Source organism: Macaca fascicularis, chromosome 6 (genome assembly GCF_037993035.2).
Source record: "Macaca fascicularis isolate 582-1 chromosome 6, T2T-MFA8v1.1".
Classification (NCBI taxonomy): domain Eukaryota; kingdom Metazoa; phylum Chordata; class Mammalia; order Primates; family Cercopithecidae; genus Macaca; species Macaca fascicularis.
Window position 1 is genome coordinate 39,446,317 of NC_088380.1, and position 13,047 is coordinate 39,459,363.

General features: G+C 37.7%; 1 protein-coding gene across 11 annotated transcripts in view; it reads right to left on the reverse strand.

The window, feature by feature from the left end:
- Positions 1-13,047, reverse strand: part of FYB1 (FYN binding protein 1) — a 165,859-nt gene that overhangs the window by 50,803 nt on the left and 102,009 nt on the right. For all 11 annotated transcript variants that reach the window (XR_012413620.1, XR_012413621.1, XM_005556774.5 and 8 more), the window contains one exon: positions 1,454-1,610. Coding sequence is in view for 7 of the 11 variants with exons in the window: in XM_005556774.5 (XP_005556831.3) it covers positions 1,454-1,610 (157 nt within the window). In the remaining 4 variants the exon portion in view is untranslated. The remainder of the gene's footprint in view (positions 1-1,453; positions 1,611-13,047) is intronic.

Genomic DNA, 13,047 nt, shown 5'->3' on the forward strand with positions numbered 1-13,047 from the left:
TGATTTCATTTCCTCTATGCATTTCTAGCTTCCCCTTCTTGGGGAAAATTTTCTAACCCAGAGATTGCTTCACTGTGGAATTTACTTAAGCTTTCTGATGGGAGCTTGAAAGTCTTTCACTATATACATTTTCCCTTTTGAAAAAACAAAGTAGCTAGATATCATGGAGGATTAGAGGCTTTAAATTGACGTCCATAAATTCAAATGCCTGGAAGGGTGTGCAGTTAATATAAATGCACAACGCAGGTCACATATAAGATAGTAGCCATGAAGCTGCTCTAGCACCTTCTACTTACTATCCTTAAACCCCCAAGAAAGCATATTAAAGTTAAAAATGATGGCATTTTTGCATGACAAATATGTTTTCTATCCTTTCCTTAAATTGTAGTCATCAAGCATTTCAGGGAATCTGTCAATCCAATATTGTTATTAACAGTTTCCATTACGTGGATTATGGATATTAAGTACTTTTGTTGTAAGGAACATCAATCCAGTAGGGGAATTTAAGTGAAGGTAAACCAAATTGTACAAATATGTTGAGATATAACTTATTTGTGATAAAGGAGAATCATGTTAAGCAACTTTCTATGAGAAGAAAGGGAATATCTAGTCCATTTTGTCTCAAAGATTTATGCTTGCTGTTGTCTGAACATTCTTCTTAAAATGACATTCCATTTTATTCCAACCTTCCACTTGCTTTTCCCTTTACCAACTATTCTATTAAATCCTGGGTAAAGAGCCCATGCATAGCAACCCCTACAGTGCTGACATTTCTGAAAAATACCATCTAAGAAAATTCAAACAAGAGCAGGCTTGAATAAAAGTTTCCTAGACTCTAAAGCCAACCCAAAAATTCTGATGGGTGAGAGAAAATCTGTATTATTTTTTATTTAAAGGAGGCTATTTTGCATAGTAGTTTAAAGAACACTTACTTTGGATTCAGACTAACATTGGTTGAAATTTTTATTCTACACTATTTTGTGATCTTGGAGAAGTTACCTGGCTTCTTTGCAGAGCTAAAGTTCCGTTTCCTTATCTGTGAAATAATGATGATGCTATCTAATCAATAAGGTTATAGAGATGATATATGTAAAATTCCTAGCACATCATAAACAGTCAGTAAAAATATGGTGATGGACTGGTGGTAATTGTGATAGTGGAGGAGTTGGTGGTTCTCAAGAAAGCTTCAGAACTTTTTAAAAAACAGTGGAAATTTTCTTCAAATAAACTCTTAAGGGGAAACCCAACATAAAACAGATAAATAAAAATGACTCAGAACTGAGCAATCCTAGGGGTATTTGCACTGTCAGCTTGGCCAGCTCTTCTCCCTGCCAGCTGCCCACTTTTGTAGACCCAGAAGTTTCCCATGGAACTCTCAGTATTCAACCAAGCATAGTTTGAAAATCTGTGGCAAGAGATGGGGAAAGAAATGGCAAGATAATCTTTTGCTTACTTTAGGTCAAACGGAGGTTTAATGTTTCTGGGAGGTAGGCTTGGGACTGGTGGTTGTGATGGGTGAGATGCTGGCAATGGTGGCTGGCTGGCCGGATGGGATGGTGGAGGTGGTGGCGGAGAAGTTGTTGAGTAAGACGTCTGGCCTTTGCTAGTACCTAAGAAGCAAAGCAAACAATACCATGAATTAAGACAAATCTTCAAAAAGAAGATTGTTAATTGCAACCATAGTTGGCTACAGATAAAATAATTTGGCAAAAATTAACAACTGGCTATATGGAATTTTCAAAAAAGAGTATGTTTATTTTATTATTATTACTATGTTGTGTGCTATATATCTTTTGTGAGACAGGATTTCGCTCTGCTACCCAGGCCGGGGCACAGCGGCTCCATCATGGTTCACTGTAAGCTCAAACTCATGGGCTTTCGGGATCTTCCTGCCTCAGCCTCCTGAGTAGCTGGGACTACATGCGTGCACCACAATGCCCATCTAAGTTTTTTAAAAAATGTTAAACTTTTTGTAGAGATGAGGTCTTGATATGTTGCCCAGGCTGGTTTTGAACTCCTGGGCACAAGCAGTCCCCCTGCCATGACCTCCCCAAATGTTGGGATTACAGGTGTGAGCCACTGTACCCGGTCTTATTCATCCTTTACATCAATAAAATATATTACGTGTATGTATATATGTATAACACACATACACACACATACACACAGAGTTTTTCCTGGTTGTTAAACATTTATCAGCATACCATTGCTGGTACCTAAAAAATTCCTAGGTTCTATCTGCTAAATAGTGACTAGAATCAGTTGTTTCTATGTCTTTCCTCTTTGCTTTGATCCTCTTCCTCTCACTCATTCCTCCATTGACTTTCTGATTTCATATACCAGACTTTGGAATTACGCAGGTTGCCTTGTTTTCCTAAATATGGAATTTTAATTTCTTTCTCATTTGGGGGTGATTTTCTGAGAGGAAAAGAGGATAATATCTTAACAAACATTTTGTTTTAATTTTACCTGCCTTTGAGCACAAATGAGGTCTTTTTTCATGTTTATAACCATTTTCCTTTTTTTTTTTTCCTTTTGAGAGGGAGTCTAGCTTTGTCACCCAGGCTGGAGTGCAGTGGCGCGATCTCAGCTCACTGCAACCTCTGCCTCCCAGGTTCAAGCGATTCTCCTGCCTCAGCCTCCTGAGTAGCTGGGATTACAGGCATCTGCCACTATGCCCAGCTAATTTTTGTATTTTTATTGGAGACGGGGTTTCTCTTTGTGTTTTTAGTAGAGACAGGATTTCACCATGCCCACCACCGTGCCCAGCTAATTTTTGTATTTTTAGTAGAGAAAGGGTTTCACTGTGTTGACCAGGCTTGTCTTGAACTCTTGACCTTGTAATCCACCCACCTTGTCTTCCCAAAGTGCTGGGATTACAAGTGTGAGCCACTGCGCCCAGCCTCCTTTTAACTGTATTATTGATTCAGATACTTTGCCTATTTCAAAATTAGTATTTTCCTTTTGTTGGTTTTTAATATTTTTATTAAGGATATTAGTCTTTTTGTTTCTTAACTGGACCAATGGAATGTAGTTAGGCTGCTTTGGATCCTGCTTTTGCCTGTCCATACATTAAAAAATATAACACAATGAATAAAACCTCTTTACAAACTTCAAAAACAAAAAATACGGCACTTCACTGTAAATTTCTTTACACGGGTAATGCTAAGGTTTTACACAGCATATGACACAAACACATTCCTAGTTTCTTTTAGGTATTTTTCCCTCTTGCCAAAGCTCTTCACTTAGGATAATTGCTGACTATATTGCCCTCTCTCTTCATTCTCTGACCTCACCCTGGTGTTTCCCTTCTTCCTGGAGTCTTAAAAACTGCTCAGGCCCTGCACTGCAGACTCCAGACCCTCCAGGCCAGGAACAGTTCCCACAAGAATAGTTCTGCTTTTGCAGCTAGTTTTTGGGGATGGAGGTAGACAGAATTAGTTCCCCTGTAAATCTCATGAATTAAAAACTCCAACTCAAGATATTTACGTTAGAAATGTTGAATCCGGTTCATTTTTGTCCTAACTAAAATAAAAATTTTGGGATATATCAGACTTTTCCTCTAATCAATCAGTCCTTTCGTGTATAATTTCTGTCACCACATTATCTTTAGGAAGGCCTTCCCTAATTTGAGAACAGATAATTATAAACAGTATATTTTCTCCTACTTCGCTGTGGCTCCGTTGTTTTTTTTTTTTTTTTTTTTTTTTTTTTTTTTTTTTTTTTTACATTTAACTCTTTAAAACTATTAGTAATTTATTTTGGAGTTTGGTGTGAGATAGAGATTTAATTTTATGGTTGTTGTTGCTCCTAAATCATTTAGCAAATGTTCTGCACCATTTATCTGATAAGCTATTACTTACCAATTTGACATGCCTCTTTCATCACAGAATAAACATGAAAAATTCTAGTGAATATGACAGATGAAAATGATATCCAGTTATTTTAATTCATAAATAATATGCTTCAGTAGATTGGTAAATGATTTAAAAGCTGTACCCAAAGAGAATATGCCTCTGTGAGTAGATATTAATAAGCCGTCCAAATAGGGAGAAAAATATTTATTAGCCATCTGTGACTTATCCTTTCATGGAAAAGATTTTGACAAGCAGGAAGCATTACCCTGGGACAGTGACTTAAGGCCAACACGTGAGAAGATACAGAATTGGTTTAGGGAATGGTGATTCCTTTGAATTAGAAACACTGAAAACTGACTTCCCCAAATCCAGGCTTTCTGACTTTACACAGGCTTACGAGACTCTGATGTGGCATCTGGGGGCCCTCTGTGGTTCTGCTTACTGGACATCTATTCTCCTTTCTGCGGTTATAATAACTTGAGCAACCCAGGAAGGGGTGTGCTTGCTCTTCTACCAGACTTGGAACTAGAAGGGCGTCCTCCTTGAGTTGCTGGCAGTGGTCTCGCCACCGGCAGAGTAGGGCTCACCTGAGAATGCAGCGAAACCAGCGGGAAGCAGGGCAAGAGATGGAAAAGGACTGGTTAGATTTTAAAGAAAAAGTAGTTTTGGAAAATTGTCAAAGATAATTTGAAAGACGTAATGAGGCACTAAACTAATCGTTTGAGCATGCTCTTCCTCATCAAGCTTGGGAGAACATATGCTAAAGTCTTCCTATGTTACACTAGTATGTGGCAGTGAAACACTTTGCTTTGCAAAACATGTGGTCACTTTCAAATACTGCTAGGAATACATTTGCATGTATACAAAATAATTGTAAGGAAAAGCATCTTAGTTTTTCTGGAGGAAAAAACCAGTTAGACTTACTTTAATGTCTAACGATTGACATTATAATCTAATGATTGACTCTAAAATCTCAATCTGGACTTTATAAAGTGTACTAAAATATAATTAGAACTATTAACATCCTCAAAAGTAAAAATATGTTTTTATTCTGATGGAAAGAGAGGGGATGAATATTGAACTGCAGTAAAATGAGTAAAGAAACAGAAACAATAAAGATAAAAATATCTGGGAGTAATGATATTAAATAATATTAATTAATCACACAATTTTTGGCAAGTACCATACTAGTCATTCTACATATGTAATCTTATTTATTCTGTATAACAGCCCTATGGGGGTATATGTTATTATCTAGTTTCCATTTGATAGTTAAGAAAACTACCCAAGTTCAGAGAATTAGTAAGCAGTAGCGGTGGGGTTCAAACTTGGCCAGAATTTGAACTCTAGTCAATTTTTTATGATGTCTATGCACTTTCTGCTATGCTCCTGCTTCTCAAGATAATTAAATGAAAATTATTAGTAAGTTAAAATAGACACATTAGCAAACTGTCCCACAATCTGGGTCTAAGTTCAGCTTTTTGATTTGTATTTTTCCTCTTAGGGTGATTTTATGAGTGTTTTCAGTTTAATGCAGGAAAGACCTGGCTCTAGAGACTGTAAGGCTCACATATTGGGGTGTTCTGGATGCTAAATTCTGACGCCTTAGAATTTGATTTTGGAAACCAGACAGCAGGGATGTAAACATTCAAGCTAGTAGGAAATAGGTTCTTATAGATGAATGACTGAGACTAGCTGGCTGGAAAAAAAAAAAAAAAAACCCTCAAGAACTGAAATCGGGGAAGTTTGAAATAGCATAAAAGGACTTAGGAGACATGAAATAAGGGGAAAGAACAACAGGTTTAGACCTCAGCTGGCATTACGAATTAGGGATGTGCAATTTGAGAGCTAACACCTAAAACTCTGATCTACTTATGGATCTCACCTCCCAAAGCTCAGGGGGGATTGTCTGGATAGCTGTGATTTGAAAGTACTGGAACTGAAAAGACCATGTGGAATGTTATCCTCAAAGAATGACAGGATTGTGCAGGGATATGGATCCCTGTGGCAGTGGGCACAGCTGGTCTTCTGGACAGTGCAGCATGGTTCAGCAGCAATGAGCTAATCAGATGAATTTGCAACCTACTACCCACTGTTGTCCTGAGACAGACAGAGGAACTGTGCTCTGAGCACTCTAACAGGAAATCAAGGCTTCAAGAAGGACATAATCGGCATCTTGCTAATCAGTCAAGTGGGAGCTTGAGTGACTAATGACAAAATTAAGGAAAATTGACTATATTTTTATTAGGGAACAGTTTATACTGGTTACAGAAAAATGGGGAGAATTGCGAATAACGGGGAGTGAAATTGCAATATCTTCTAGAACACAAAAATAATTCTTAAAAATCTAGGAAGTTAATAACCTCTGACTCAAACTTTTCATCCTTTTTAATTTTGGAAGTTTGGAAGAGATCTTGCACAAGTCATGTTCCTCTGCTCAGGCATGCTGGAATGGGTGGAGCACTGAGGCCATTTTACCACAAGGAAATGACCAGGAGAGACCCTCCGTGAGTCGGTGAGTGCTCAGTGGTTATCTGGCCCTGCCTTGAAGAATGGCTCCAGGTTCACTGAAATGCAGGCTACCCAAAATGGTGAGATTTTGTCAGAATCTAAAACTCTATAAACAGAAAAGTGGATTTGAGGGCAGTGGAAGAAGGAGTTGGGAGAGAAGAGGTGGAAATAGAAAGGACCCAACGAGGGTGGTGGTATACTCATGCGAAATGGAAATTGTATTACTTCACAAACTGCATTTTATGTATTTCTGCTGGTCAAAAATGCTGGTTCTAGATATTTTTACAACATTCTGGTAACAAAAATCTATGAAGACTTAGGATATCTACCTTGTAGATTTTGATGTTTGTGACTTTTGACTAAGAAGGTACCTAAAGTCTTCATGTCCTGAGGGATCATAAGGTACATGTGTCGATCTGGTTCTCAATTTCCTTTTTAAATCCATGGATTCATTTACAACACCAAAGACATTACACTGTATTGCTGCTCCCAATTGCCACAAAACCTTGACCCTAGACTTGGCATTTCTCATTCTGGCTTTTTTGGGATATCTTAGAATTGGACCAGGCATTAGAAAACTTTGATTTTATCTCCAGCTCTATCACCAAAGAGCTATTTATCTTTGGCGAATCACTTAATCTCCATGTGATTTAGTTTCTCCATCTGTCAAATGGGAGCAATAGAGCCCTAACTACCTCAAAGGGGTTTAAGGATGAAATGAGCTAATACGTGTGAAAGCATCTTAAAAAGTTTGAAGCACTGCATAAACATAAAAGATGATCACACAAGGCTGAGGGGTGCCACAAATAAAATCATTTCTAAGTTACTTTAAGACATTTGGAAATTATTTAATTTCATCATCTATTTATTTGAGAATGATTAAGCATCTGTCTCAGATTTTAGCCGTGGAGCTGGCAACTCATCATATAGACTTTTATTTTCTCTGGGCCTGTGTAGGTACATAGCATTGCCCATTCAAACAAGAAGAAAAGCTCTAGCAACCACATGGCACTGCCAGAGTCTATCTTGGTGACCTCTGTGCCAAGTAGTTTGTAAAACTATTTGGGTGGACACTTAATGGAATCTCTTATGGTTGCATGGCCACGTATAGTCATTCACATCTAAACTAAACACAGTCTTACTGAGATCTTACCACATTTACCATAAAGGTTGTTTGTAATCCCCTTCATCCCCGGACCCTAGCCTTACCTTCCTCATGTACTACAGATGACCTTACCTTTTATTTTACTAAGAACATGGAGAATGCCCCATCTGACTATCCCCACTTGTCCTGCATTCTAACTGAAAATCTCCTAATATCTTGCTCTCCCATTTTTCCTTTGCTCCAGATTCTCTGGAAAGATGGCATTCCTCCTTGCACATACTAACAGCATTTTAGTTCCCATCAGTGCCTGCTTCCTTGTACAACCCACTCCCTTTATTATTAACTCCTTCATTGCATCAAGCAAGAAACATTTACTAAGCACTTACTATGTGCTCTGAACTGTGTGTTTCATCTTTTCAATGCACGTTCCATCTTAAACATGGTCTGATATCTTTAACTCTAAAGAAACACAACAGTATCCTTTTTTAACCTCTTCCCCCACCCTAGATACCAGCTGATTTTGTTCCTCTTCTTCATGGCCAAACTTCTTTTTTTTTTTTTTTTTTTTTTTTTTTTTTTTTGAGACGGAGTCTCGCTTTGTCGCCCAGGCTGGAGTGCAGTGGCCGGATCTCAGCTCACTGCAAGCTCCGCCTCCCGGGTTTACGCCATTCTCCTGCCTCAGCCTCCCGAGTAGCTGGGACTACAGGCGCCCACCACCTCGCCCGGCTAGTTTTTTGTATTTTTAGTAGAGACGGGGTTTCACCATATTAGCCAGGATGGTCTCGATCTCCTGACCTCGTGATCCGCCCGTCTCGGCCTCCCAAAGTGCTGGGATTACAGGCTTGAGCCACCGCGCCCGGCCATGGCCAAACTTCTTGGAACAAAAACCTACATTTGCTACTTCTATATCTTAAAAACGCTTGGATGGCCTCATGGAGAAGCAAAGAATGAAAGGCTTAGTTTTAAATTCAGATTCAACCACTTTTATATAAACCTTCCAGTTTTTATTACTCAGTATGAAGACTTGGTTAAGTTGCTTGATATCTCCAAGTCTTCATTTTCTCATCTGCGAAATGGTCACATACACACACTCTGCAGAAGCATCTGACACATGGTATGGTAGTTCTTAATAAATGGTCCTATTCTTCTTAGCTACTAATTGATCTGGCTGTCCCATTCATACACCACAGTCTGCTCCCGTCAACCGCAAAGAAAACAATAAACAAACAGAAACCACTTTTTCCTCAAATTAGTCATGTCTAATCCTAGTTTTGTTCGAGAATCTTAGAATGGTCCAAGAATGAAGAAGTTTAAATTCCTAAATCTACCCCAGTAGGCACCACAGCAACCAAATACCACTTTCAGATTCTTCACTCCAAAACACACCAGAAACAATTTTCAGTGGGAGAATCTGAAAGATTGGCAGAAAGAATGTTTGTGCTGAAGTTATTGAGGCCTGGGTTTGACTACTAATCCCATTCAGTATTAGCTGTAAGACACTGGGTAACTTATTTCGCTTCTCTGGGTTTTAGATTCTCTGCCTATTAAAATGGGACTACTGACTCTTAACTTGCAGGGTTGCTACAAGAATTCAAAATATGTCTGTCTGCCAAGCACACAGTAGGTATGCAGTGCTACTTATGAATTACTCTAGGATCTAACACGGTTGTGTTCTATATGGGGCAGGCTCCTTAAAAATCAATAGGACATGTTTATTTCCATCTGTGCAGAGAGACTGGGATCATCATGCTTCAGTAACTTTTATTAGAAGTTTTCTAAACTGTCACCTGTGCTTGAAATGACATGCTAATTGCCATACATCTGATCATTCTGTCAAAAGCAAGATTTTGAAAAACTACCTGCCCTTTTGAAGTGAGGTGTGACTGTCCTGTGATTCCCTGGTGTTAACACCCAGCTCAGAGGCTCTCTGCTTGTACATAGAGGACTGGTATGTGTTTTCTCAGATCATTTTTATTTTATTTAAAATTGCCATAAATTACTTTCTCGTTTATTTATTCATTTTCTTCCTAGCTAAACAGTGAGCTTCTGAGGCGGGTCTCCACTGTCAATACCTGTGTATGCCTGACAACACTGCATGTATCACACATTTAATGTTTCACTGATTGATTTTCTTTTTCATTTGTCCTTTTCCCTTTAGAAAAGAAAACTGATTTTAAAAAGCAAATTGTAAAATAAATATCTGGACAGTAAAACATTTAAGAAAATATAGGAGGGAATGATGAAACGAAAAACCCCTGTTCTAGACCCCCGTATTGTAGTTACAAGCCTCAAAGACAACAGCTGTTATTAGTTTCTTAAGGACATTTCAAGAAATATATTCTACGTTTTTTTTTTACACAAATGGAACCATGGTACATACATTATTCTGTACTTTGCTTTCTTAACTTAATTTTAAAAAGATATTGTTGTATATTGGCACAAAAAGAGCAATCTGGGCTTTTTTTTTTTTTTTTTTTAATGACAGTGGAGTTCTCCATTGCTTGGATTTACCTTATTTTATGTGACCAGTCTCATTATTGCTGGTCACTTAAGTTATAAAAATAACTACTGAAGTATAATTCATATACATAAACTGGTTTAAAATATAAAACTCCATGGTATTAATATATTTACAGTTGTGCAACCAGTACTATAATCTAATTTTAGAATATACACATCTCCTCAAAAATAAACCCCTGTACTTACTGGCAGTCACTCCCCATCCCTATCCCCAATCCTGGCTGCCTTAGGCAACCAATAATCTATTTTTGGTCTCTTACAGATTGGCTTATTCCAGCGATTCCATATCAAGAGAATCATATAATATGTGGTTGCTTGTGACTAGTTTATTTCACTTAGTTGTTTTTGCAGTTCAATTATATTGTAGCAGATATTAATACTACTATCTTATGGCTGAATCATATTTCATCATATATCATATTTATTTATCCATTCATCAGCTGATGGACATTTAAGTTGTTTCTACCTTCTGCCTGTTATACAGAATGCTTTTATAAACGTTAATGTATATCTTCGAGTGGACCTATGTTTTCATTTCCCCTGGGTAAATACCAAGAGTAGACTTGCTAGGTAACTCCATATTCAACCTTCTGAGGAACTCTAGATTGTTGTTTATTTTATGCTATTTTAGACAATTACAATTATAAAATTTTTCTTGTATGTATGTCTTTGACCCCAAGTATAAATGTACCTGTAGGATAAATTCCTAGAAAGTGAAATCGGTAGGTCAAAAGAACTGAGCATTAAAATATTTTGGTAGGCTGGGTGCGGTGGCTCATGCCTATAATCCCAGCACTTTGGGAGGCCAAGGTGGGCAGATCACGAGGTCAAGAGATTAAGACCATCCTAGCCAACATGGTGAAACCCTATCTCTACTAAAAATACAAAAATTAGTCAGGCGTGGTGGTGCATGTTTGTAGTCCCAGCTACTCGGGAGGCTGAGGCAGGAGAATCACTTGAACCTGGGAGGCGGAGGTTGCCGTGAGCCAAGATCACATCACTGCACTCCAGCCTGGGCAACAGAGCAAGACTCCAGCTCAAAAAAAAAAAACCAGTTTTGGTAAATAATGCCATTTAGTGATTTTTTTTTTAAACAGGTAGGAGAATACCTGTTTTACCATAACTTCACTGGCATGTATATTATCATACATTTTTGGTCTTAATAATCCTGACAGGTAAAAAATTAATGCTATATCAATTGGATTTTCATATTTATAAGTGAGGCTGAGCATTCTTTCATATGTTTATAAGACATTTTATTTGTGTGAGTATGTCTTCTTTATAAAGAATATTGGAAGTACAGCACCCTATTTAATTAAGTAGCTGGAAAAATGAACATTCTCTTTTATGATTGGTGTTGATATAATACAGAGTTTCATATACAATACAAACATATTAGTATATATTGTTATGTAGGTAAAAGTATCATTAAAACTTTTCGATCCTCAGCAGCCTGCAAGTCTAAGGACTTGAAACGTCTGGGTCACAGACTTAGAAAATCTAGTTTTACGGAATTTTTCCTTGCTCTAATTCAAAGCCATCTGTTCTTATCTTCAAAGGATTTGTAAACCATTGTGGATGGGAAATTTTGAAAACCAATTTAGTTGAAAACAAAGCACCGTAACTGTATTAGTATGAAATCTTTTGCTTTAAATGCAAACTGCCAAGAAAATGTTGGCCAGCTTAGAATAGTCCCTCAAAATGGAAAGAAAAGTAATACTGAAACATCAGTGTTTACACAGATAATCAAAGCTGAAATTAGAATGGAGGTGAAGAGGTAGAGATCAAAACAAATTTAATGATCAATGAGAGGAAAATAAGTAAAGAAGGGCTTTGATCACTATCATAGACTCTTCCATTTCAGACCTAACTTTAATATTCAATGTCTCTGAATAATTTTTTCAATTGTTAAAAATTCACCTCCCCAATCAATAACTTTGTTGGTTATTGAATTAGATGTAATCATGAAAGGTAAATTATTTTTATAAATGAGTTTATTCATTTTCCAGTCATAAAATAATATGAAATTCAAATTAGGTGGTAATTTGACGGGAGAGTGCTGACTTTTGGTTCTTTTTTTTGGAAGGTTAAATATGACTTTAAAAAGGAAAAAAGTCTGCATATAAGAAAAGTTCTTTGTCAGATGCTCATGGATTACAGGGTGCCTCTTCCCTCCTCTAAGACACAACATATTTGGGTATAAGGCAATAACTGAATCTCTATTCTTCAAATATGAAAAGTTATTTTGAAAGTGTAATAACTTCTATAGGAGCAAAGAAAGCACTAGAAATCAAGTTTTAGAAACATCCTCAGATTAACTGTTTTATTTGTTGAGGGAATAGTGAATGTTTTGGCTAAATCAACAGTAGTAAGCGTTTGAGAACACTTTTAGGATAAAATCAATATAAGCCAGTAATATAACATCTATGAGCAGAGAAGGAATAAACCTTGATGTGCAGAGGCAATCGCACAGCCTCATGGACAGAGAGGGGCAAACAGAGGAGCAACAAAGCATGTGCTCCAAATTCAGCTGTCTGTGGGCTCCAGGCAGGAACACGCCTGTGTGCACTGAGCTGGGAGCACGTGACCATGGTGAACAGGAAACTAATATCCTGTCTCAATGGGTGGCCACTGTGGGGCTCCAGCCCACTGTAAATATGTGAAGAACAAGACAAGATTTTTCCATAAAATCTTCTACTTTTTGAATGTTGGCAACTATTAAAACAAAACAAATCAATCAAACAAACAAAAAATTCTGCACACCCAACAAAGCACGTTTTTGGGCTACATTCCTTTTTTTTTTTTTTTTTTTTTTGAGATGAAGTCTTGCTCTGTCACCCAGGTTGGATTGCAGTGGTGTGATCTCAGCTGACTGCAACATCCACTTCCCAGGTTCAAGCGATTCTCCTGCCTCAGTCTCCTGAGAAGCTGGGATTATAGGTGCCCACCACCACACCGGGCTAATAGTGTATTTTTAGTAGAGACAGGATTTCACCAGCCTGGTCTAGAACTCCTGACCGCACGTGAACTGCCTGCTTCAGTCTCCCAAAGTGC